General features: G+C 34.4%; 5 protein-coding genes across 10 annotated transcripts; 1 reads left to right on the top strand and 4 right to left on the bottom strand.

Moving 5' to 3' along the window:
- Positions 1-843: 843 nt before the first annotated feature.
- Positions 844-4,502, bottom strand: LOC109011392 (probable serine/threonine-protein kinase At1g54610). Its single transcript, XM_018992572.2, has 6 exons — positions 3,823-4,502; positions 2,829-3,431; positions 2,517-2,735; positions 2,285-2,379; positions 1,606-1,717; positions 844-1,460 (listed from the first exon to the last, which is right to left on the bottom strand). The coding sequence occupies exons 1-6, from the start codon at positions 4,267-4,269 to the stop codon at positions 1,038-1,040; spliced, it is 1,899 nt and encodes a 632-aa protein (XP_018848117.1). The 5' UTR covers positions 4,270-4,502; the 3' UTR covers positions 844-1,037.
- A 2,208-nt stretch (positions 4,503-6,710) lies between these two features.
- LOC109011391 (light-harvesting complex-like protein OHP2, chloroplastic) lies at positions 6,711-8,269 on the bottom strand. The gene is made up of 2 exons (XM_018992571.2): positions 7,728-8,269; positions 6,711-7,111 (listed from the first exon to the last, which is right to left on the bottom strand). Exons 1-2 carry the CDS (start codon positions 8,150-8,152, stop codon positions 6,997-6,999), a joined length of 540 nt encoding a protein of 179 aa, XP_018848116.1. The 5' UTR covers positions 8,153-8,269; the 3' UTR covers positions 6,711-6,996.
- A 1,923-nt stretch (positions 8,270-10,192) lies between these two features.
- On the bottom strand, positions 10,193-13,856 carry LOC109011387. 3 transcript variants are annotated; one of them, XM_035690582.1, is made up of 3 exons: positions 13,689-13,856; positions 11,617-12,250; positions 10,193-10,531 (listed from the first exon to the last, which is right to left on the bottom strand). In XM_035690582.1, the coding sequence occupies exons 2-3, from the start codon at positions 12,168-12,170 to the stop codon at positions 10,462-10,464; spliced, it is 624 nt and encodes a 207-aa protein (XP_035546475.1). In that variant the 5' UTR covers positions 12,171-12,250; positions 13,689-13,856; the 3' UTR covers positions 10,193-10,461. The 3 variants fall into 3 exon arrangements, with proteins under 3 accessions (XP_035546475.1, XP_035546474.1, XP_018848111.1); XM_035690581.1 differs by having other exon boundaries at positions 11,617-12,241; XM_018992566.2 differs by having other exon boundaries at positions 11,617-12,175; positions 13,689-13,844.
- A 3,059-nt stretch (positions 13,857-16,915) lies between these two features.
- On the bottom strand, positions 16,916-20,914 carry LOC109011388. 2 transcript variants are annotated; one of them, XM_018992568.2, is made up of 3 exons: positions 20,604-20,914; positions 18,431-18,511; positions 16,916-17,578 (listed from the first exon to the last, which is right to left on the bottom strand). In XM_018992568.2, exons 1-3 carry the CDS (start codon positions 20,760-20,762, stop codon positions 17,237-17,239), a joined length of 582 nt encoding a protein of 193 aa, XP_018848113.1. In that variant the 5' UTR covers positions 20,763-20,914; the 3' UTR covers positions 16,916-17,236. The 2 variants fall into 2 exon arrangements, with proteins under 2 accessions (XP_018848113.1, XP_018848114.1); XM_018992569.2 differs by having other exon boundaries at positions 16,916-17,575; positions 20,604-20,907.
- A 2,115-nt stretch (positions 20,915-23,029) lies between these two features.
- Positions 23,030-26,615, top strand: LOC108999590 (UDP-rhamnose/UDP-galactose transporter 6-like). 3 transcript variants are annotated; one of them, XM_018976490.2, is made up of 6 exons: positions 23,030-23,247; positions 23,837-24,049; positions 24,315-24,499; positions 24,739-24,939; positions 25,214-25,375; positions 25,937-26,615. In XM_018976490.2, exons 2-6 carry the CDS (start codon positions 23,920-23,922, stop codon positions 26,264-26,266), a joined length of 1,008 nt encoding a protein of 335 aa, XP_018832035.1. In that variant the 5' UTR covers positions 23,030-23,247; positions 23,837-23,919; the 3' UTR covers positions 26,267-26,615. The 3 variants fall into 3 exon arrangements, with proteins under 3 accessions (XP_018832035.1, XP_018832034.1, XP_035546769.1); XM_018976489.2 differs by having other exon boundaries at positions 23,030-23,251; positions 25,937-26,584; XM_035690876.1 differs by lacking the exon at positions 24,739-24,939.
- Positions 26,616-27,200: the final 585 nt, after the last annotated feature.

The raw sequence follows: 27,200 nt of genomic DNA, 5'->3' as shown, positions 1-27,200 counted from the left end.
AAATAAATTAATAAAAAAAATTATTTAAAATACTAAATTAAAATTAAGAGAATTATTAATGTAGATTATATATCTAACTCAATTAAAAATTATTTTATATAGTCAATGATAATAAATTAAATTAAAATTAAATTCTTAACTTATATATATTAATTACTATATAATTAATTAATTAATATTATACATTGGTTAATTGATAGAATATTAATTTGTTAATAATATATTTAAAATTTTATATTTTTAATGGTGATACATTAGATGAAAATTACATAATTAATTATACGATTATTATATAAATAATTTTTTTTTTTAATTCGGTCGATCTGGTCCAAGGTGGAAAAACCCTGAACCGAGACCAGACTGAAAAATCTCGGTCCTCTATTTCAAGGACCGAGACCGTCCAATCAGTCCGGTCCAAACCGACCAACTTTCACCCCTAGTTTCTTCCATACACGCACGACCTAAAAGACAAAGGATAAAAGAAATAATTCTGCAGTATATTTTTCTATGAAGTATATCATTTTTTTCTTCGTGTAGGACACAAAGAATCAGGAGGCACCAAAGCAGCCATATAAGCAAATTGGTCCAACATGAGTTTAATCTCAACTACCAGACAACCACGTACTCACGGCCTGTAGGCAAAGACTCTAATTTGCTTATAAAATTCGATCGAAATCAAAATATTATAAAATCCGAAGAAATTCCTTCACAGTTTAGATAGAACATCCAGCTTCCTTGGCTGGCTTGCTGAAGCCTATAACATATATATATATATATATAGAACAAAAAAAAAACAACAGAAAGTCCAATATTCTACATTAATAATGCATTATATATCGACCTCAAGGGCATATAACAAATAATAGGAGACAATTACAGCATAGTATGTTGCTAAGTAAACAATATATGTTTATTCGTTCTGATCCACAAAGGAGAACAAAAAAAATGGTTAAGAAACTCTAGCTCAGGTAGTGATCATCAGCAGTAACTTAGGAAAAAAATTTCTGCGCTATATGCATGCAGTCATCTCACTTGTCTTAATCATCAACTGCATATACATCAAAATGATTCCTTCGGCTTGTTTTTCTGAAATCTCTAGTCGATTCAGACCTTTGGACATGATTTGACCTGAACCTGCCATTATCTTTAATGTAATTGGCGATGTGTGATCTGGTGGTGGGTGGTGGGGGCAGGTTCTTGATCATGTTGTTACTAGCATTAGGATGATCTTGTGTCTTTGGTGAAATCATTTGATTAAAAGAAAACACATCTGGGGATAGAGAGAAATTTGAGCTCTCGGTTTGGCTGGAGGGCTTTACACCAGAGGAAGTAGTACTACTACCTGTAGTCAAGGTTGGGCTCTCTTTTCTGCTTGCTGGCTTGACATGATCAGAGTGGGTGTTACTGGTTGTGCTACGTGGCTCTTGGCTTTGCACATTTGTCTCAGGAGTCTTCTCTTGCTACAAAAAATTTTAAAGAATGACATATATCCATGCATGATTCCATTGCAATGGCAATGTGAAACCAACATTGATACACGACATTGTAAGGAAACTCAGAGAGAGATGGGTGCTGATTTCAATGCCTTTTTTTTTTCTTTTTTACCTTTGTAGTATAATATACAGAATCTTCCTCGGGCTTTGCAGGGGCTGCTAGATCTTTTCTCCTGCGCTCACAAACTGTCCTAGAACGCTGTTTCATTCTAGAACTTCTGTGCCTGAGAAAAAAACTAGAATCGTAAATGGATTTGATCTTGAGCAGCAAAAACTCTCATCCCTAAAGCCTTTGTTAGCTGTTTATGGAGACTGGAGAGTTCAGAATTACATGACTATGAAGCTCTTCTCTTTATAAATTACAAAAACAGCAACATCAATATATCTAATGTGTTGGCTCACAATTTTTCACTCTACTTCAATGAGAAAATACAATAACATTTCCTGAACTACAACCTAAAATATTCAGTTTTCTCACGAATAAAACACACATCAATTTACAAGACCTCGTTTGTTTTCATAACCATTTTCATCTTATATCATCTCATCTAATCGTTACAATTTTTTTTAATTCTCACACAAACTAAAATCAACAATTCAACTTTTTCAAATCTCAAAATAAAAATAATATTAAAAAAATATATTCTAATAATATTTTATTCAACTTTTATCTCAACTCATCTCCTCTTATCTCATCTATGAAAACAAACTAGGCCTTAATTCTGTGCTGTTAAGAACGTTATTACTAGTCAGAAAAAGCACTTTGTTTGGGAAGGAGGAAATGCGTTTACTTTCTCTCTTCATTAGTTTCCTTCAGTTCATCTTCTTTGCTGTAGACAAAAGGTAGATCTGAAAGGTTGCATGCCAACGGACTAGTGTAAAAGAACTACAAAAGCAGAATGTTTTGCCTGTTAGAATGCACTACTTAACTAATCTTTCAAGCATGTTTGCCACGATTTCTTTTTATTTTTTTTTTTCTAACAAATTTCAGATCATAATGAAAATCTTCCAACTACTACGTACTTCGTTTTGGAGAGCCAAAGAGGCACATCCCCTATATGCTGGGTCCAGAGCTAGAAGAGTGTTCAACAGACCCAAAGAAGATGCAGGAAATTGGCTGAAAGCCTCTGTAATACTAGGCCTGAACTGTGGAATTTTGAATTTTCTAGACAGTTTCAACTTTTTCCAGTATTCCTCCGATGGTGTGCCACATAGTTTAAAAATCCTGTGAATTTGCTCGACCTAAAGTGTACAGAACGAAAGAAACCCAGAGAGATGTTGAAAAGATTTTAAGGGAAGAGAGATTTGATTACAACAATTGACTGGACCTATTACCTCTGTTCTAGCAGGCATAATTGGATGTCCAGCAAACATTTCTGCCAAAAGGCATCCAGCACTCCAAAGATCAATACCAACACCATAATGGGTAGCTCCTAATAACAGTTCAGGGGCTCTGTACCAAAGTGTCACAACTCGGTTTGTGAGAGGCAGATTGTGGTTTCCAGTGTAAAAATTTGCAAGCCCAAAATCTGCAATCTTTAGCATCCCCTGTTTATCGATCAAAAGATTTGCTCCTTTAATGTCTCGATGTAAAATCCCCCTATCATGGCAGTGCTGCAGCCCTGAGAGCAGCTGATGCATGTAGCATTTGACCTGTGATTCATCAAGTCTTGCTTCAGAGCGAGAGATAATTGTTGCCAAATCCGTCTGCATGAAATCGAAAACCAGATACAGACTGTATTGCAATCTTGATGTAGCCAATCCCTCTAGCTTTATTATGTTGGGATGATCCAACTTCTGTAACATCATTATTTCTCGTGCCATAAACTTGATACTCTCAGGTTCTGATGTGTCGAAACGGACCTTCTTTAAAGCAACGATTTTGTTGCTCTCTCTATCTCGAGCTTTATACACATTGCTGTAAGTCCCCTGGCCCACCTGCAAAATACCAAACACTTTCAATGAATCAAGTGGCTACCCCCCCTGCTTCCAGTATCGACTCAAACAAAACAATATGTTCTGTTTGGCTGCCAAGATTATGAGGTAAAAGGAAAGAAATTCAAGTTTCGGTACTATCAGCCTGAGAATTAAAAGAAATAGTTAGGTTCATGTTGCACCATTAGCAACAATGGAATCAAAACTGAAATCATGAAAACAAAAACTTTCTAAGACTATCAGAAGAATCCGGTGAGATGAACTATCACTTCCTACTTCTGACATTTTGGAAAAGAAAGCATCCATATTGCAGACCAACAATCACTTTAAACCACATCAGTTCAAAATTATAAAGAATGAAAGTGAAATCGAACAGACGCTCATACAGACATACCTTAGTAAGCATAACATAGGAATCAGCACTCTTTGGAACCAACCCCATCAATACCTCTCTTGGAACATTATCCATGAGCCATTTTGGCCATCCATCCACCAACTCAATATCTTCAATTGGCTTAAAAAATGACATTCTCTGTGAAACAATATTATTCCCATCGTTACGGCCACCAACTTTTCTCATTTCCTCTCCATTAATCAACTTCCCTTCTCCTCTAGTACTACCGTCTGCTACACCAATATTCCCTTTACCATAAGGGGCATTGTGCTTTTTGGACTCAGCCCTAAACTGCCTACTTGACTCCCTATGCATATCCCTTTGACCTGTTGATCGTCGATGATTATCCATAAATCCATCTCTTCCAACGTAGCCATTTTCTAGTTTCAACTTGTCTATGCCTCCAGATTGTGAGCTCTCTGGAGGCTTGGTCTGAACACAGCCCATGCCTGCCTCGGTCTAGTCCGAGTATTTCCTTGTTTCCGAAAACTTTAAGATTGAATGGTGATCAACATAACATCATGATGAAGAAGGAAAGAAGAGGAGAAAGAAACAGATGACATCTGGGCTAGTATGAGAGAGAGAGAGAGAGAGAGAGTAGTGAGGGGCTTGGCCGTTCTGGGCCGGCTTTTTGGGGAATCATGCAACGTGGAAGGACCTTTTCTTGTTCTTCTGAGACTTCTTAGATTTCTCCGCTTGAGTTGTGTGCAAACAAGAAAGGATTCTCCGGAAGTATAACTGCATAAAAAACGTGACGTTGAAGCATAAATAACAGTCATAACCCCTAAAACAGTACTCTCAAATAGTAAACTTTATATTGGATTTAAAAAAAAAATAGGTCACAGCCATTCTGAAACCTACAGTCAAAATTCATAGACCTCAATTTACTTTCAAATATTTAATTCTTAATGAAATATAGGCTGTCTTGTCTCCATTAATTACATGTTCATGAGCTTGTAAAAAATATACAGCACGTGGAATTTTATGTATTAATTATTATTTATTTTTATATTATATATGTATAATTTTTTTATAAAATATAGAATATTTTTTATAAGATGTAAAGTGATAAATAGTGACTGATGAGAAGAATTTTTCTATATAAAATAGTGCACTAAACACCATATTTATCCATATAGATCATCTTCTATTTGAAATAATGTAAATTTTATAAAAGATTTGACATTATTATACTAACTCTATTTATGAATTAAATTTAAAACATGTGTCCAATAATTAATTCTTAAACGCTCAAATAAAAAATAAAAATAAAAACATTAATGCTAAGATATATGAAAGGGCCATGCATAACGGCCGAAGAGTGTTTATAGTTATTACAGTTAATTAGAATTGAACAAGTCAGAGGGTAATTCACGTGTAATTTCAGGAGACCGACAGAAATTCTGATTCTGGTGTGGTGGGCTATCGACTATCGAGGAGGATATCATTCATTTGACTCTCCCTGTCTCGGTTTTCTCGAAATCAAGTCTTTTCGTTCTCTATTTCGCGTAAATTCTTGGGCCATATCAAACCCGTAAAACACACAGTTTTGGGACATCGGGACTTCGTATTTGTGGAGAAAGAAATCTGGGTTCGCTATGTTTTTTGTGTGTCAAAGGTGTGTGCTTTACTTTCTCTTTTTTATTTTTGAGTTCCAAGATTAGAATGGGAAGGGTGTCTGTTTGCTTTACTGATCTTGTTGAGAAAAGTCTGCAAAACTCGCATTTCCCCGGACCTTAGAAACCAGAAACGCGTTTATTACAAGCATTTCACCTGCTTTGGTGGAGTTGTTCTATCTTTCAAGCAAGAAGGGAGAAAAAAAAACACAAGTGTCGTTTTTACTAAAATGATTTCCATACTGTTTTCTCATCGATGCCTTTTTTCTTTCAATCCCTATTCATATGAATGATTAAATATACCTTGAACTTTCTTGTAGGCAGAAAATAATTCTTTCTGTCTGCTTTAAGCAGCCATTACTTAATTCATTTTAGAGTCTAAACCATGGGCAGCATATATAATGTTGCAATCTGTCATCAAGAAGATTGCCAAAAAATGCTGCTCTGAACACAACAGCCGGGATAATCTTGGGGATTTGGTAAGGCAAAATTGGTGGTGATCTTTGGTTTAGTTGCTCATGCATTTATAAGCATGGCTCGTACTAACTAATTAGACAACAGGTTTGCACCCTCACAGACCTAAAAAACTGTTGCAGTCATCAGTTTAATAGATGCCATGTTTGATCTCATTGAAATTCTCCCCTGGACATGCAAATTGATCCTACTTGCAATCCCAGTGGCGGGGCATACAGATGTCAGAAACTAGTTTTCCTACGCAAAACTTTCAAACAAACCTCTGGTTCATTTCCGTTTCGCCGGAGTCCCCTTTGCTGGTTTGGAAGAAGCAACATTTTTTCCATGGGGTATAACACATGAAAATGAATAACTCAACTGAAAAATTCTTCTCATCAGCTACTATTCACCACCTCACACCTCATGAAAAAGCTATAGGTATAGAGTGTGGAAGTAAATAGTGGCTGATACATAGCATTCATCAACTCAACTGGGTTTCATTTAGCCTTTCAATCTGGTTTGTTCTTAGAATTGATTAGCATCCAATTCATTTATAGAGATGTAAATGCATTTTATACATCTCCTCACTTTAGAGGTTGAAGACACAAATCTTTCCCCCAAAGTAGTCTTAAGTGGGCATTTCAACATTGGGAACTGTTCAAAATAAACGATACCAAAACTTGAAAAAAAAATTAAGCTATTAATAATAATAAATTAGGAATGGAGCAACCTTTTAAAGGGGTGTTTTTTAGGAAGATGGACAGTATCCCTAAATTTATTGATGGAATACACAACTCTACAAATTGAAAAGAAAAAAAAAAACACGATAACAGTTTGAGATTTATTCGAAGAATACCAAACTTTTTGCAGTGCGGTGAACGGTAAAAAATTTGGTATTCTTCCCGTATATCTGATACTAGTCTCAAGAGTTTACTGGAAAATAAGAAAAAAGAAGAAAAAGTGATGAACTTGTATAGTGAAGATACAGCTTGATGATAGGAGATGAAAATGAAACAAATAACTAAATAAGGTCACAAATCAAGCAGAGGATGTGGCTACAGAACAATCAGAAAGTATCAATGGCATTGAGCATCTAACAAAAGAGTCATTCCAGATCAACTATCCCGAAATTGGAGAGAAGGATCTTTACTTGGTCAACAAAGTCCGAGCCTGTTGCATACTCGGTTAGCATCCCAACAGCAAAACCAAACATTGCCCATCTGTTCGACCGAAACCCCAGATACAGAAAAATAGAAGATCCCGGATCAAAATCCATGTAATTTCAAAAAAAAAATGTATACACCACTATAATAGATATATACGACATTAAATAAAGGATTGACATGGCTGAAATGAGTAGGACTCATGCACTCATACCAAGAACTGAATTGCTTTGGATATGCATATCCAGGGACCAGGATAACCACGTTCTAAACTACAACCATCAGAGTTCATGTATAATTGCTAGACAACATGTGAAGAAATGAAGAATCCTAGTTTTTCTTACGTACTTAATTAATGGGAAAATCATACTTCTCAGAAATATGTTTATCTAGGTTCAATTCTTATAGTTTTCTAAGGTAACTAACATTAAGTTGGCACTAATCTACAATCTTGCTTTGTAACAGTAGCGTATAACCCAAACAATAGGATCCCTAAGTATATATATTACGATGAATATTACATCGTGTTCATCACCCTATATTGCTAAGTTTTACCATTATTAAATTTAATTTCGTAATCCACTCTAAAATAGTAATAGAATCGAATTGAAGCAAAGGGTATCGTAATTTTGGTTTAAACCAAGGGGGGGAGGAAGAAAGATGAAAGCTTTACCTTCCGTTGGAAATCTCATTCTTCCCAATGAACCCAAAGAACGGACCTTGATTTGCATCTTCAAGCTTCTTCTGCTTAAAGTAATCCTGAAGCTCCTTAGCCTTCTGCCTCTGAAACTCCAAAGTTATCACATTCTTATCACCCCCAACAACCACCGCAGCCGGCTTCAGCGGCGGAGCCACCGTAGAAGACGAAGGGGGAGAAGGAGGAGCTGGCTTGAGAGGAGGAGAAGGGGGAGAGGGTTCTCTGACAGAAGGAGCCGCAGGTCTTCTTAGAGGTCCTTCGGTTTGGGAGCTCCTTATGGTGACTGAATGAGGCTTAGTTGAACAGAATCTAAAAGAGAAAGAAGAGGAGGAGGATGAGGAGGACGGTGAGGAAGTTGGGATTTTGATTTTGATGCATGGGATTGAGGATGTCACTGACATTTTCCTTCTTTACACAGAGACAGGAATTTTGGGTTTTGGGATTATGGGTTGATTTTGTTTGGTCGCGGGTTATAGGGATTAAGGGGTCTCATGCGCGTGTGGATAAGGGATGGCCAAGTTTCAACAGCGAGATGGCTGGTAAGTTATTTGTACTTGTATGTTGGAAAGCAACGTGTCAAGAGGGGATGAAGTGTCCAAAAAAGGGTAATAAGAATTAAGAAATTGCCATTACCCTTTTTTTTCTCTGTAATCTTCACAACTTTTCATTTTCTTATCTCCTTTTAAGTATTATAACTTTTTTAAATTTTTATATAAAATAAAATAATTTTTTAAATTTTTCAAATTTTAAAATAAAAATAATATTAAAAATATATATTCTAATAATATTTTATTTAAATTTTTATTTTCATTTCATCTCATTTAATATATGAAAACAAACGAGACTTAAAAAAACGTTGGTTTGTGAAATTTTTCAAAAACGTTGAAAAGCATAATTTTTTCATTCCAAACAACTTCACAAGGCTTTTTATCTCTTAAAATCGTGAAACTGTGCTAAATGAATGTTTTAGTTCCATGCAATTAAAAGAATTACCATGAGAATGGTTAGTTTGACAGTCCACCAAAAAGTTATGGATCATTTTGATTTGCTTTTAGCAATAAGAAGTGCAATAGTTAAAAATGATTGTACATACAAAAGTAAACTTAACCGAGATAGCTTCATATAATCTATTAGATCTATTTTATAATAAAAATAATTTTACAGTCTGACGTACACTATCAAGATAGACCATTTTATATATTTACTTTTATATAATCTATTTATAGTTAAAATATTTCTCTTTAAGAATATGATATCGGGCTGTGCAGAAATGTATATTTGTAAGTTATTATGAGAAGTTTACTCAATAGCTACACTTTTTTCCCCATATAAAGGAGTGTGTTGATTTCGCTCTTCAGGAAAAAATGATAAGCCAATTAAGTATGGAGTATTGGATAAAGCAAAAGAAAATAATAGGATTACTACCCTCTTACTACTTATTTACTACTTTTTTTATATTTAATTTTTTTTATAATTTTTTATTTTACTTAATAGTTAAGGAAGTGATAATTAGTAAGTTTATATATTTTTTTAATTTTTTCTTAATGATTAAAGATGTTAAAAAAATATTTAAAATAAAATGATAAAAAAATAAAAACACTACAAGTAGTAGATAGGTAGTAAGCCTATCACTACCCGCAAGCAAAACTTTTGATCACATTCAAGACAAAATATTGTATCAGCAATGTGGAATGTAGGCAGTTGTTCATTAAAGATCCAAAAGTAAAAGAATCGATTGAGGCAACAAGTGTGACTTTAAAAGTCTTTTAGACACAACGTTGCGTGAGGCCCACAAACCTATTGAATATGAAAAATATTCTAGCCACAAAAAAATTACACAAAAATAATTTTACAAACTGATTTAACTTTACATGATTCGTCGGATTATAAAGTTACTTTTATTATAAAATAGATTTAATGGATTAGATGAAGCGTTGTGATATTACTTTTGTATAATTCGTAACACTACTTATTGAATATATACTCTAATTTGTTGTACATGTAGATTGATGACTTTTAAATTCAAAGGATTCAATTCCAATAGAAACTGGACCCAAGCCATTCTCATCATCCAGTACGATTTTGGGCAATTTTATTTGCAGTAAAAATCAAATGTTTGCCCTTCTATATATATGCACAAGTTGAATTAACATCCTCTACAGTTAGGCTGTCTGAATTTCAATGGCAGACCAAGAGAGGGAGCTGTGAAGTCCACCTGCCATGGGCAGCCTTGGGGTGCAGTTCCATTGAAATGGGACCCCGCGAGCTCCCTCCTACTAAAATTAGGGTAACCAAATTGTAGGAAATCCAGATCCACACTAGTCATTTAAGCCTGTCATTCATGGCTTTCATTTTCCAGTGGGTAATGGCCCCAAAGCTTCACAGCATCTTACATTGATCACAAATGGGTAAAGATAAACTAGATCTAATAAGATAAGGAGGGGAAAAAAAAGAATAATACATTAATTAGAATAAAACAATAGACAATGAAGTCACACAAAATGAAGTGAAGCCAAGAGTGCCAAAAATTAAAACCAGCAGCAATCTAATATAGACACAAAATTAACAGTCGGACTAACCACAGATAAAGCTCCTTGCTTTGTGACTGTATTCCACGCGGCTCAAAAAACCTGCGTTTTCTTTAGCCCGGGACTAAGTTGAGCAAAAGAAGGAAACAAACAAGCTGAGCCCACATAGGGTAAGAGCCACACTACATGATTGCGCATGAACAATTTCTTTCATTCCCATTGTCAAATTCGTCATCTGATCCATCCACTTCACTGCAATTGGATCAGTTTTTCATCTCAGCAAAAGAATTATAGATTAAGGGAATCAAGGGAATGAACCAGAATAAACAAAACAGAGAAGAATATAATGGAGGGTAGGGGAAAATCATTCTGCTTCCAGCATATGGCAAATCCATCAGAACATGGATGGCAAAACAAGCAAGCATAAAGGATGAAGAGCAAAGGATAATAGCATAATGCTAGCATTCTTTTCGAAGCATTTAGTATCAACTACTTTCCAAGTGCATTTTCCCAGACAATAATATTCAGACCTCCTAATTTAAATAGCTAAAAACTACTGAGTTTTGATCCATCCTTTTAACCAGCTCATTTATCATGTGCCTTCAAGTTGCAACCATCTAGCATGTCAAGCACATTATTTTTCTTCTACCCTGCTGCTTCTCTTTCATAATTGTCTCGGATCTCTACAATTTTCTCCCTACTTCTTTGTCTATCAAATCTTATGTTTATGATCTTTTGGAAATTTTTCCCATCTCCAAATCATTCTCGCATTTCCTTTATAAATTATTTCCAATATTTCTACAACTCTTCCTCTTCTTCTTCCCATCTTGCATGAAAGATAAAAACTCAAATATGACAATAACTTTGGGTGGTTCTTGACAAATTGGGGGATTCTTGAAAAAGGCTTTAATTTATAAGCTAAAAAACAGTGGCCTCCACCTCCAAATGTAGCAAATAGCACTCTAAACTAAGTCATAATTTTCAGAACAGAGGGAACCTGAACCACGCACATTCAAGTAACTCATAGGAAAAACAAAAAGAAAAAGATTTTTCACGTAGTGGCAAATATCACTAAAGATTTTGAGAAGCCAAGATCAACAACTAGCTCAGAGAACTAATGGTGACTGAGAATTCCTAGACACAATTTATTAGCTTAGCATCAATGACACAAATGTTAACATACCTAGACTTTCTAACATGTTTAGGAGACATCCATGACCACAGACATCATTGGAGAGATAAAGGGAGATGGGAGGAACTCCAAAAAAGTACTTAAAATGCAAATAATTGAGTATAAATCACATTTTTCTGAATAAGAAGTACAAGAATTTCCATACCTGGGCTCAAATTCCCTGATCTCAACGAGCTCACTCCCACACGCATCTGTCCACTGCACTTTCCTCCTTTCACTATGACCAGGGATATCACTACCTTTTTCACCCAATGCTTCGCGTTCACTAGCGTTCTCAACAGAGACAGGGGGTTTGTCTGATGATGGCTTCTTCAAGCTACTTCTAATAGCTACCTTTCTTGCATTATTGTCATAATCTGGAGCAGTGGTACAATCCTTGCCATTATCAGAAGTAAGAGGCTCTGGCAAGACATCTTGATGTTGGGCAGGGCCCACTTTAAGAGTCGAGGGGGTGTCAAGCCCTGGGGAAGCGCGACCAAAGCAGACGAAGGAAGCGCACCCGCGGGAAAGCCAGTTCTTCGTGGAAGCCAGCTGGAGGTTAGGATCAGATTCTTGGTCCACCAACTGGTACTGATTCCAAGGCGAAACTCTCATGGGTTTATCTTCATTCTTCTGACCCAAGAGAAGGAGGGCCAGGCCCTTGCTATAACCAGAAGCTGAAGAAGAAAAGAAACCTCCACCTTCTACCGCCAATAACATCAGTTCTGCACATCGGGGCACCCAGGATAAATTTCTTTACTGCTTCCTCCCCATAGAAGGATAAAATTAACCTGTTACGACTATCAAAAGTATCAGAACTGGCATGTTCTCAGGATACCAAACATAAATACTGTTCTCAAATTCTCTATTTTAATTTTTCTTGTGCAGATGTCCAGTTGAACCAGTTTTAAACTTTTTTAAGCATAGTCAATAGTGATAACAAAACAACTCATGAATTGTGGCACATAAACAAATTCCAAATTCACATGATTCTAATAAAAAAGACGTGCCAATCCAAAATTATTTAGGAATGTTCTCACTGTAAAGTCAAGTACTCAGAAATCAGAAAGATTACGATAGACAGAGTCTCATCAAAAAAATATCAAGGGAAGCTGAGAAGTATGAGATTTTTTATAAGAATTAGGGAAAATTACTAACGTGCTTTTGCAAGTACCATTTTTCCGAATATATCAACATTGAGAAAAAGGGTAAAAAAAATGCCGAGAGAGAGAGAGAGAGGTCACATTAAGAGAGCAACCAAGAACCAAGCTAGCGATGGCAAAGGGGAAAGAAGGAAGTTAATAAAAAAGAAAAACAGAAACGAAAAAAATTGAGGCGAATATTAATATAAATTAACCCTCAATTAGTTTTCACAAAAACCAACATTATTAATATTTTTCTCCTGACCATCATCAGGTTAATCAACATTACAAGCAAAATTACTACGTAAACCACCACGTTACTTCTAAAAAGAATTTGCTATATCGATCCACAGTTGGGTAAAAAGGTTTCACACAAATCAACAGAAATTCAAAAAATTAAAAGTTAAAAGGGGAATTAAAAGTTAAAAGGGGAGAAACTTAGCCATGCCATGGAGATATAGCACCATCAAAACCTTATTTTGTTAAGTTGCAGAAAACTGATAATTTAATGGTAATAATAAGTCACAAAATAATGGAAGACGTTGTAGATCTCCTAACTTCCAATCAATAAGAGCATAAAGGAATTAAATTTGATATCATACTTCGTTACCCAATCTCGGTGAAGTTTCAATATATATGAAAAATTACTACTTTAATAAGCATTCCAAGTATTATCTCTATATGAATCATTATGGCTGTAGCATTTCTCTACTTTGAAAAAAAAAAATGTAGAACTTGCCATATAATCTATTTATAGCGGTAATTTAACGAGGAAAAGAAAAGAAGTTAAATAATATCATTGCTTCGATGAGTGCTCTGTTAGTTTGAAAATAAAATGCAGGAAAGGAGATGAAATTCAAATTCTGAATCTCAAATTTTTACGATCCAACTTATAAAATAACTGAAGTCGCCACTTCGCGGAGCTTAGTTCGACTAGTTAATTTCATTGTGCTGAATTTTTCACGTTTTTGAAATTCAAAAGGACAGATAGAAAGAAGAAATGCATCAGCAAAGCATAAGATTCAAAACTTTTTAATTAAATTCTCGAGAACTAATCGGAAAGTCAGATCAAACTAGAAGGAAAAACGAGTAATACCCAAAGAGATGTAAAATCCAAGTGAGATCTCCAGCGAGTATTCGCGCCGGCGGGCGGTCAAATCGGCGGCTGCGAAATCTCCGATCGTTGGTTTGTACGAAAAAGTCGCCGAGGAATTGGGAGAGGGAAAAATTAAATGAAATAGAAAAGGAAAAAAAAAAAGGATTTATGTGAACTTCTGGACAGAGTTATTTTAAAAGGAGGATTGGGATAGTGACTCCCACGGCGCATGATAGCGATGGGTCCCCTATTTAGTTTTTTTTTAACTATTTCTTATTCTATTTAATTTTATATCCCTACTTGAAAATTAAATAATAATTGGAGTATCTTGCTTTTGTTTGATTGCTTATGGCTTTTTTTTTTAAATCCGTTTTATTAATTTAATTATAAAGAGTTCAAAGCTATGATAGTTAAGTAATATTTAACTATAAAAGGATAAAAATATGGATAGTATTTTTTTTATAATGATATATTTCACTATCTTTTTCTCAAGCATTATATGATTATTTATATAAAACTAATATATTTTATCTGTTAAAAAATTTATTTTCTTCACTCTTTGTTATTTTATTTTAAATCTTAGAATTATAAGTTTCTAGCACATAGTTTACTGTTTTTTTTTATTATATAAAACTTGACTTTTTAGATGAATTATTATATTATCAACCTGGTGTGTAAAACACATCAATTAGATCACTTATATGATAATATTTGATTTGTAAGATTTAAATTTTAAAATTTATTTTTCAAATCAGATTATGACGTGTAAGTATTTTATTATATGTGCTTTACATACCGACTTGATAATAAAATTTTTCTTTCAGAAATTAGGAGAATGTCATTTCCATAAAAAGACTGTATTTACTTATTTATTCAAATTGATTATTTATTTTTATATTTATGAACATTCTTGCTTTTTTCTTATCATATATTAGTCAAAGAAATATATATATATATATATATATATATATATATATTAGTTTTTAGTATACACCCTAGAGCACAAAGAGGCTAGCGTGCTCATTTTAATAATTGACATCATTTTGAGGGCCCTCAAGTGTGACATCTTATGTACAAATTGCATCAATCCATGATTTTTCCAAGAGAGCTTTGATTTTGTTGGAAATTGGAGTTTAGGTATATGATGAGTTTTTTTATTTTTTATTTTATTATTATTATTGATGAAACTATTTTTTTTTAATTTTTTTCTGAAGGAATTTTTGGATTGGCCAGAAATATTAAAAAGTTCTCATGAAATTATAAGTAATTTTCTTGGAAATGTGTTTGTACTTTTTCTTTTGCTTTTTCTCCATTAAAATTAGTTGGATATAGACCAACTACCCATTCAAGTAATTATGGGACCTTTTAAGGTGGGAACCACATTCTGGCAGACATTTTCTCTTAGAGGTTTGGACCGTATTTTGCAGCCAAACAAAAAGCGAGAATGAAAAAAAAAAAAAAGATCACTTATAAATCTTTCCCAAATTGCCTTATTTGAGAGACAGACATGTAAGATAACACATAAAATGATCATTATAATTATCCAAATAAACTTTTTATATAATATTAAATCCTCATAATATAGGTAGAAAATCTAAAATATATGAGAGTGAAATTCACGACTCGTTTAGATATAGAAATCATCTTATTTTATCTTATAATTATAATTTTTTTAAATTTTTATATAAAATATAATAAATAATTTAACTTTTTTAAATATTAAAATAAAAATAATATTATAATAATATTTTATTCGATTCTTCTCACCTCATCACCATGTTCAATGAACAAGAAATCAGTAAATGCTAACATTTATGGCGCAAAGACTGGGCTTTTGATGAAGGAGTGACGTTGGGAGATGATCTCAGAAGTATGTAAATGCATGATTGTTGGGTGGTGGGTCAAAAGAAGCTGCCTGCCTTCCTACGTTCAAATTTGGTTTGAGCTTCAAGCCACCTTGATGCCCAATCCCACCTACCAAAATTAGCTATAACTTTATTTTCCAAATAAGGGGACTAATCTGACTTGGGAAATTTTAATATCTATAAGGATACATATAAGAGGAAACCCTGGAAGTTCAAGCTATTTCTAGACATTATATAAGTGTATGAGAATTCAAATTTATATTGCAAATTGGCGTGGAGAACATGCATTTCAGACTATTAATATGCGAAGATTTGGGCTGTATAAAAAATAAAAATAAAAAATCAGATGATGATTAGAACCTGTGATAAGAAATCATGTATGCAGGAAGTTGGACAATTTCATGAATTTAGTTCCATGGTCACAGCCATTGACACTGCCTAGTTTGTTTTTATAATTATTTCTAACTTATTTCATATAATTATTATAATTTTTTAAAATTTTTATATAAAATAAAATAAATAATTTAATTTTTTAAAATTTTAAAATAAAAATAATATTAAAAAATATATATTCTAATAATATTTTATTTAATTTTAATTTTAATCTTCACTTATTTTATATACTTTTATTTCATCTGAAAGACCAAACAACACCTAAACATGTCATGTGATCAAGAAACCTTCTTTTTTGTGCAGTGAAAAGCAGCAACCCATGATAAATAAAAAATTAACGTGGAAAGTGTTGAGAATTTGGAGGTGGTGGTGGTGACTATGAATGCACCTCAATGCCCATGAATGTTTTATGTACTTTTATGGAGTCAATTGTTTTGACTTTTCCAATAAAATGGAATCCATCTCTGTGGCCTCGGGACCTCAACATATATATATATATATATATATATATATATATTCCCAATCAAGTAATGATTTTTTTCTTATTTAGCAAAGCATATCAACAAAAAAACAGTGAATTGTTTCATAATCTCCAACTGCTCCCAAGGAAATTGAACGAAAGTTCATTTCTTTTACGGTTGCTTCCCTGTATCTATTGGAAAAAGGCAGCTTAAACAGTTTCTAGTACTGGTAGTGAGTCACAGTCACGATCTCATTCTTCTTCCACCCCTTAACTTCAGTCCATGTTAAAAGACAAACACAGTAGAGATTCTCAAACCCTGGGGGCCCCAAAATTTCGTACAATTTTTTTTTTTTTTTTGTCAACTCCAATCTTATCATGTCGCTTCAATTTAATGAAGCCATGTGCTACAATCACAATAAATAATTGGATCCAAAGATGTAATTTTGATTATTTTTAACATTTCAGTGGTTTGTCATACAAATTAGTAGATTGGCAGAACAATAAACTTGAAAGAAAACACTTCTAGGTAAATAAAAACTCCTACTCAAAAAACACAAATCAGTTTAATGAAATGAAAACAAGAAGGATTAAAAGAAAAAAAAAAACAGACAAGCATAGGAGCCAATTTAGATATTCCAGATGTATTCAAACACAATGGCTTTACAGAAGATACAATAGACCCAAACTCACATAGAAGTAAAATAAATGGTTGTGGTATCAGTTCCATCCTGTGCTTTTACTCATTAATGGAGGTGTGAAGAAGCCTTGTAGTCACCTTGGTTCTTCTTCCCTAACTGCGTGGCCAGAGACCGGTATGATGGTCAATTTTAGTAACTGGAATCATTAGCAGGACTATCTGCATGCATGTCCATGGCAGAATCGTTTGAACTGTTCCAGCTCGGGGAGTAACCTCCCCGAGTAATGTGATAGTGTTGAAGACTCTGGCGGAGAGGGCTTGATAAAGCATTTGAGAAGACTGAATTCTTGGATTGATGATCACAATGCTCGGAGCGACTTCCGTGCCCAGCGCTTGTTAGGCCAGATGAGCCTGAAGATACCGGGAAACCTGAGTTCATGACATGACTTGTAGGTTGAGAATGCTGATGTTGTTGCACGGGAGCTCTAGGGGACATCGATGGCTCCTCCCCGCAGTAGTCCAGCTCATTCTGCTAAGAGACCATAAAGTTTCAATTTTTAAATAAAGTTAAACCAATACAAACAGCTAATACCAAATGTTGAAATTCTCAATATAAGAAAAGAAAATCTGTGCCATGCATACAAATACGTGTGTGCCCGTGTATTATAATGTCTATGTACAGATACAGATTCAACTATTTGCTGTGTATTGATTTTGAGGCGTCCAAAGAAATGCAATAACAAGGAGGCCACCGACTTCAGATGTGATTTAAAAAAATGGGATCTCATTAACCATTTATTAACATGTACCCATTGGATCAAGGGCCGTACTACATTGTACATGTTTCAGAATAAACAAAATCTGAAGTACTACTTTCGATCCAAGCTATTACATTATAGGTACATTTTGTGGGCAGAATAGGATCTTGAAATGGAGTAGGAATTCTTTTTTCTTTTTCTTTTTGATTTCGTTGTTGAATTGCACCTGATACTTAAGGACCATCTATAGAGTTATCTCGCATATCTTAGCAAACAGATTACAGTAAAATGGTTGTCATATGTAACCAAGTGAGAAGTACATATGTAATCATGAGGCATGGAAGCAATATACAGAGGAGCAAACGACAGAATGTGAATAACATGAAATGATGCAGATATTTACGGTTGGAATGTAAGACCCAATCAGAAAAGTCAAGTACTGAGGCTGTTTCTCAATGGCCTCTTAACTAACCAAGTTAAACTCTATATTGTATTATTTGAAATTGCATGACACAATTCTCAATGTCAATTCAGAGTTCATACCTGTTTAATATGTTATAAGAGTCTGCTTACAATCACAATAGAAGACCGTAAACAACTCGGGCAGGGTGAATAGTTAACAATACCTGAATGTAATTAAGAATATCAACTGTTGCAACCCTAGATCCTTCCTCTTGTTGTCTCCGGATCCATTGATAGAGTTTTTCCTGAAAAATAAATGACCAGGCTACATCGACAGAATGTCAAGGCCATTAAGGCAAAAGACTTAACTTAAACACGATGTAAAATATTACTGCTAAAACCTTCAGAACCTGTTGCCTACTGCTTGGTACAAGAAGTTTTAAACTAGAAGGATTAAGTGCCAAACATCATTCAACCAAACAAGAGCCCAAAGCCACAAAAATCCCTGATTATGTTCCAATGACTAATAGGAAAATTCTATCATGGGACGTCATGCAAACAAACGTAACCTCCCAACTCTCTAATTATGTTCCAACAGCACAAAGCCACAAAAACCCCTCCCAATTTTACCTCGCGTTTCACAAGAATTAAGGAAGAATATGCTTCAGCGATAAGTATTTAATACAAACCCCGGAATGTAAAAGAGGTTTTCCACTTTTAAGTTCAATGCCAACCAACTTAAGGATAACATCAAGACAAAAACTTTGGCTACCTTATCATGTTTTCCTTGAGAAGGTAAATTAATTGTCTGCTTGTGACATTCAAGCCACAACGCAAACACAAAAAAGGTAAAGCAGAGAAGAAGCACCAGTAAATTACACGTGCTTTGCTAATGAGAACCATACAAATTTCTGAGAAAAATACGACCATCAAGTAGATCAGTCCTGGAAAAAGGAAAGAAAGTGATTCCATGATTGCTACTTTGCCATGGATGATTACAGAGAAAACAGCTACTGGAATCTTCATTACAAAATAAAAGAGAATAATGAAGTAGTACTCTGAAGTTACACCTTCTAAGCTTGGTTCAAGAAACAAAACAACAAACAGAGGCAATGCAAAGCATTTCAATTTCAATTTTCCTTTTCTTTTCTTTTCTATGATATGGAAAAGCTAGATTTCAGTTTAAAAGTTCCTCCATACAACAACAGCAACCCCATCACGCAGCCCATTGCTCTATCCTTGAAAAGTAAAGATGCAAGTACAAGATACGGATAATGAGAATATATTGATATGGCAAATCCTATAAGTAACTGTCCAAGTCATTTAGTAAGTACAGATGAGCAGAGATTTTCTACAACAGAAAAAATGCCAAGTATCATCATCCTAGATACCCATATGATGCTCTTGATAGTTGATTAACTTTCAGTAAAAATGTTTCTTTCAGATTGTTCATATTCAATGAGTAATGTATATAGCCATTGATGACCTTTTGCAGCAAGCCTGTGATATACATTCCGTTATCTAACATATCATATTTTGATAAAGCTTACTGCATACTAGATGAATCTTTCACAGTACATATCATCGACAATACATACTGAGATATGATTCAGTCATATATAAAAGACTCTCCCTTCAATTGTATTTGTGTAAACTAGATATAGTTGTTCAAAATTACGAATTTAAAAGGATACTTGATAGGTCTAGGGTTCAATTCTCACGGACACATACTACTCATAGACAAGAATACACTTACACTGCCGCCTTTCTCCTTTAAATTGCTGATGTCCCTTGTGCATCTAGCCGCAGTGCCTCATTGCTAGCTAGACCTTGGAAAAACTTGAAACTACTTTCCCACTTCTAAATTTAGTATTTAGAAATCACCTGGTATTTTCTTACAATTGAGGGTATTTTCACTATAATCTAAAGGTGCTCACTTCAAATATAGGAAATTTCAAACAAGGCCCATATGGTGGGCTGAAAAAAAAAACAAACAAGAAAACAAAAAAAAACACTGTTCACTCTTGTGATTAACTCCAAATGCTTGTCCAGATTTTGACAAAATTGGCTATTTATTCTTCCCTAACTACTATTCTAACACTTCAAGTATCCCCCTACGTCAATGAAAAGGTTGTATTTTTGAGAAAATTGAATCTTTTCTTATCTCAACACCCTCTCACCCGTTCTAGCAAGTGAAGCACAGCTCACCTAACGAAAATAAAAACTTGAAAAAAAAATGACAATCATATAGATACAATATATTCCATCGATTAATGTAATAAAATCTAATTAATAATCAAAGTACAAACGAGACAATCTAAAACCAAAAACAAAGAACAATATATATAAACATTTCTAGTCCAGCAAGCATAGAAAGGAGAGAGGAGTGATACGTACAAGTCCGTGGCGTTCACCGGCTTGAAAGGAGAACTTGTGGTGGTTCATGGACTGGGTGTAGAGCTGAGAGAGGGAGTTAGCCGCGCTGCAAAACGACGCGTACATGGTCCGATCCACCTCGTCCAGGGTCGTCGCTATGGACTTCCTCTTCTTCCCCATCGCTCGTTAGACAATTTCGATTCGGCGATCGAATGTTGCGACGATATGGGAGGCTTTTTTTATGGAATCAGGAGAGAGATAGAAGAACAATGTAAAAGGGAGAAATGGCCGAAGGGGGGGTTTTGTACTACGAGAGTGGGAGCAAAAGTTGCAGAGTAACGTAAAGGACACATGGTAAATATCGCGGCTATGTAATTATTACTAATCTTTGTGTAATCTATCATAAGATACTAATTTATCAAAAATAAATATTTACACAATCAATATTAATATCATAATATCTAATGAGTAGTGCTACAGTCATAAAATGATTATATAAAAGTAATTCTATAAATTGACGTAATTTATTATGATCTGTTAGATCTGTTTTACAATAAAAATAATTTTACAATCTAATAAATTACATCAAGTTACATCAATTTATAAGATTACTTTTGTGTAATCACTCTGTGACTAAAGTATTTCTCATATCTAATATTTTGGGACTGCTTAATTCTTTTTGTAAAATCTATAACGATATAATTTTACATATAACTTTCTGTATAGAATTAACGCAAAGAGCGATCGAGTGAAGATTTGATCGGGAACAACTAATATCTAGTGAAGGTTGATCATCAATGCCCAAAAATCAACCCAATTAGCTCGAGTTTGAGGAGATTGATTATTGAATAATCGTGTTCATGATCCACACTGCATGACATGAGTTCGAGTTCAAGTCTATCTTGATCACCACCTGGTGATCTATGTCATGTTGAGGCAGCAACATCAAGTGAAGTCAAACAATTGTAATCTAGGATATGATTGTGTAAAGACTATAGTGCTTATTACAATGACGTGTGTGAGAAATCAACTAAATTAACCACCTATTACAACGTTGTATTATTGATCCTGATCATATTAGCTAGAGCTTAGGTTATGTATGAAATCAACTCACAAATCGGATAAACCCTCCTTATGACCAAATACATGATTTTCATCATAATAATCAAGTCAAGCTAAGTAAGGAATGTTGCATTCATCAAAACAAGTAGGAATCACATTCAATTCACAAGTCCAACATGTGTCTTGACCAAGAAGAAGCCCATGCAATTCTTCAAGAAATTTGAAAGCTTATAATTGTTATTCTACATGAATACTGCTACAATCACAGAGATATTTTATAAAAATAAATTCACAAACTAATGTAGTTTCATGTGATACGTTAGATTTATTTCTCAATAAAAATAACTTTACAATTTGACGTACTATATTAAATTACGTTAGTTTATAAATTTATTTTTATGAAATCTCTTTATGGTTAAAGTAGTTCTCATTCTACATAAATCAAAAAAAGAAGGACGCCCACGATAAGGAATAACCATTTTATCCATGTTTTTATGAAATATTTTTGAAGTTTTCACATAACAAGTATGTAAGACTCACACGTCTTGAATGTTGCCAAAAGCAATATACTTGATTCTACCTTATACATTGCTATCTTACTATTTTCATCCAAGGATGATGTTAATATACTTCTCTACCATTGAACAAGAGAACAACAACAATCCATCTCGAACGTCCAATGTCTACGTACACTACCACACCTACGGCCACAACACAACATTGCACTTCTTGTTAATGTCCCTTCAATTTTGTTGTTCCTTCAACTAGTACTATTCTTACCACCATCGCTCTTCCAAAGCAATCCATTTTTGGTATTGGATCTTGTTTCTATATAATATTGAGCATGATTTTAAAAAATAGTAATACCGGATATAGTTTTAGAGTATGTAAGTTTCGTACAATATTTTTAAAAAAAATAATAGACCTATTATAAAAAAGTAAGTCTAATTATTTTACGTAAGATTTATATTCTTTAGAATTGTACATAACATTATTAAAAAAAAGAATAATGATACATGCAGCTATAAAATGCATAAGTGCTGTATAGTAGTTTTGAAAAATAGTTAAATCTATTATTAAAAAATTATTTTTTACGTGGATCTCATATTTATTTATTTTTTTTAAAGTAATTACACAGTATTTACACATTCACGACTGTAATTATCTTTTTTTTTAAAAAAAATTAAAATATAGATATAAAAAATATTATCTATACTTACAATTTTAGTTACATAATTATTAGTGCTGATGCATTAACTATTAAAAATATCAAATTTTTTAAAATTTAAAATTAAAATTAAATATATATATATATATATATTGATAAAATAATTGGGTGGCGGCAAGGCAACATCTAGCATGAGCTCTTCATTTCCTAACAGAATCTCGAGAAAGGAAACCCTGTAAAAGCAGAAAGAAACCCAACATGGATGCCACTATAACGTCCAAACTCCCAACGCTCTCTTCGGTCTTCTAACTGACTGCGCCTCAACGCGGCACCACTTTCTCTCTTCTTACGTTCCATTCCGTTTCTGCAAGCTCTCTCACTCTCTGGCTGAACTCGCTTTCTCGCTCCCCGGCCTTAGCTCCCTCCGTTTCGCCGGTACGTAAGTACCCTGCATGCCTTCGTTTTGGAACCGTATGGTTGCGGTTCGATGTGTTTTTAAAAATGTGATTCGTAGGTGTTGTTAGTCTTCTCTTTTTTCGTCAATCTGTTCTTATGGTCGCTGAATCGGATCCAATTTTTCAAAATGCTTCGGATCCAAATGTCACTTTTGTTTATAAAATATGGATCTGGTTTTCGGAACTGTTTCGTTTTGCGAAGATGTGGAATTTCGGCAAGTGATCTGAAGCATTTAGGATTTTTTTTGTGATGGATGAAAATTTTCTGGTGATGGATCTGTGATCCTTCTGAAATGTGCTTAATGAAATTTAAACGTTTTTTTATTTTTCCTTGGGATTTGGACTTCTCTGCCCGGAACTTAACAGTGTATGATTCGTCAAAGCTGAGTGTTTTTCCGTGCGGTTTCGTTAACCAGATGATGATTTTCAATTTTTTTGTTTTATCTAAAAAAATATTTAAATAGAGCGTGTTCATACAATAATGCATCATAATGCCAATTGTGATAGGATTTTTATCATTTTCACTATATATGTTGCTGAGTGGGTGGAAATCTTGGACTTCCATGTAGATGTGATGGATTTCTTTATTGAAGCTGAGGGATAACCGGATAAGGAAATTGCATTGGTCAAGTCTCGGAAATATAATATAATAATGGCTCCGGCTGGCAAGGCTAATGAGAGGGCTGCAGCAGATGCAGCCGCATGGATGTTCAATGTCGTCACTTCTGTTGGGATTATCATTGTCAACAAAGCCTTGATGGCTACGTATGGCTTCAGTTTTGGTAAGTTCCTCTTTATTTATTTATTTTTCTTTTCTTTTTTATGTTCTTTCTCTACATTTTATGTTGCCTTTTCACATTAAATTTATCAGCATGATGGTCTGCTATTAAATAGTAATCTGTTTACTTATTAAGCAATGCCTTTGTGCACTTTAAAACTCTAATGCAAATTTTCATCTTGAAAAATGTTTAAGGGATTGTTATAGATATAGACACGCTGCTCATAATCCGGATTTTTATACTTCTAAGTAATTGCTATCATTTGCAGCTACTACATTAACTGGTTTGCATTTCGCAACAACAACTCTGATGACTGTGGTTTTAAGGTGCCTGGGATATATTCAAACGTCTCATCTACCATTCCCGGAGCTTCTAAAATTTGTTATCTTTGCTAACTTCTCTATCGTTGGAATGAATGTTAGTCTGATGTGGAACTCTGTTGGATTCTATCAAGTAAGTTCCCAATGACCATGGTTGGGTCTTCATTCTGGTGAAATATTGCACCAATTTTTTTTTTTTTTATAAGTAAAAAAAAAATGTAAAAAATGTACCAATTATTTTTTAATTTAGCTTAAGAGGATCAACCGTGTGTTGGACGTGTAAAAAATGTAGTTTGCAAATGATTTTTCAAAATAAATAAATAAATGCTAGAAATGACTGCGAACGTCATGTATTATCAACTTTATATGCAGATTGCTAAGTTGATCATGATCCCAGTGTCCTGCCTTTTGGAAATTGTGTTGGATAAAATTCGATACTCTAGAGACACGAAGCTAAGCATAGCAGTAGTTCTACTGGGTGTTGGCGTTTGCACTGTCACCGATGTGAGTGTTAATGCCAGAGGCTTCATTGCAGCCTCTATTGCAGTATGGAGCACCTCTATGCAACAATATGTAAGCTGTCTATTCCTCTAGACATACCCCCATATTCCTCTAGTATATGTCATATACATTAGAGCCCACCGGATTTGTTCATTTCATGTGCGTATATGTGTTTACCTGCATGATATACCGTTAATTTGGATTTCAATAATTCAAACTGTCATCATCTAGTAACTTTTTTTTTTTGTTAAACTCATCAACAGTGTTGTCTAAAACACACACTCTCCCTATCTGCTGTCTTTACTGTTCAAAAAGGCTTATTGTTTTATCAAACCTCTGTATGCAGTATGTTCATTTTCTTCAACGGAAGTATTCACTTAGCTCTTTCAACCTGTTGGGACATACGGCTCCAGCGCAGGCTGCTTCATTGCTGTTATTAGGCCCCTTTCTAGATTATTGGTTGACAAACAAAAGAGTTGACAGTTACAACTATAACATAGAGTCTATGGTAAGTACAACAGCCATTTATTGCTAGTGGTCTATGATTCTAACACAAAGTTCATTGTAATTTTATCTTTTAATCTGCAAATGAAAATTGCATCAACAGTTTTTAAATTATCATGTTATATGCAAAACATTTGTGGGCATGTCCATATAGTGTCAATTGCTTTTATGCAATTAGAAAGGTATTTATATTTCCTCAAACAGTTTCCTTGGGCATGGAAGGAACTTAAAAAAGTTTCTGTTCATGACATCCCAATGAAACTGTAATCCAAACCATATTTCTGTTCTGTGCCAGAATGATCCATGAATTTACTTTCTAATATATTGTGTTGTGCAGTTATTTTTAAGTGAACCATTTGTAGAATTGTTTGTGGCAGTTCCCGTTTAGAATTGACCATTTGTGGGCATTTCGATGTGGTGGTGTTAGCTTACATGACTAATGTGCAACCCATTTGTTCTACTTCTAATTGCATAGAGGGACGAATGTATTCTGGCTTCTTTCTTATTCTTTTTTATTTTAATAGAATGGTAACTCACAATTTCAACTGTAACTTGGTCTTAACAGATGTTTATAATTCTTTCATGCACTATTGCCGTGGGGACCAACCTCAGCCAATTCATCTGTATCGGCAGATTTACAGCTGTCTCTTTTCAAGTTCTTGGTCATATGAAGACAATCCTTGTTCTGATTTTGGGATTCTTTTTCTTTGGGAAGGAGGGCCTCAATCTGCATGTGGTTTTGGGAATGGTCATAGCTGTAGTTGGAATGATTTGGTATGGCAATGCCTCATCTAAGCCTGGCGGAAAGGAGCGTCGGAGCCACTCACTCCCTACTACCCGACAACCAAAACAAAGCGGTTTATCAGAATCCACTGAGCTTGATGGGAAAGTATAATCAGATCATTAGGAATTAGGAAAACTGAGCATTACACAGGTGGCTGATTCCAGGATGATCTTAATTAATCAAGATGGAAAACCACTCCACTCATTCGTTTCTAATTATTTTCCAAACTTTCTGGGATTCCTAGTTTCACTTTCATTTCTTTGTTCCGAGTTCCCCTTCTCCCACTTAAGAGAATGGATGTTTCTAGACAGGCTTTTACGTTTCTTACAAAATTTTCCGTTGCATGATTGTAATTTATAGTGATAAACATTTTTGTGGCATTTATTTCCAAACCATGTGTACGATGAATAACATTTTTCACTTTTCAAATATATTGATCTGGCTCATCTTCTTTTTTTTATGCCTTATATTTTTAACTACTATCATAAACATGCATACACAGGGAGAACAACAGCGATTTCTTTACCCAAGGATCCAATTGACTAGTGGATTCTCCTACCAGTTTGGTCATGGATTTCAACTTCGGCAACAGCTTTCTTCTTGGCCATGTATACAAGCTGTGTGAGAGTGAGTGAGTGAGAGAGAGAGAGATGAACATTCTCTCTTCCGAGTTCCTAAACTTTCAATATTCATGCAGCTCTGTCGCGTTCTTGTGGGAATAATCAAGAAGGGGAAAGACAGAAACATACGAGAGGATAATATGGTTCTTGCATGGACATGGTCATGGTGGAGATAGATGAGTTGGTGGGTAATGCTGATTTCTTCCAACAGTTTCTTTTGCTCTGGAAGTCTTTACTGGAAGCTTTGGGTTAATGTTTCTTTCATTATCCATTCTATGATCATTCCGGTGCTTCATATTAGTCGTACACTAGCGCATTCAGGTGCACATCAATGCACACCAGATTCAGAGGCTAAATGTTAGTTTGTCGCGAGTAAATTTCATTCAAGAAAAATGTTAGTTTGTATCTCACCCACTCATTTTGAC

This window comes from Juglans regia, chromosome 6 (genome assembly GCF_001411555.2).
Source record: "Juglans regia cultivar Chandler chromosome 6, Walnut 2.0, whole genome shotgun sequence".
NCBI lineage: Eukaryota > Viridiplantae > Streptophyta > Magnoliopsida > Fagales > Juglandaceae > Juglans > Juglans regia.
The sequence above is the reverse complement of the archived record's forward strand: the minus strand, read 5'-3'. Positions and strand labels throughout refer to the sequence as shown.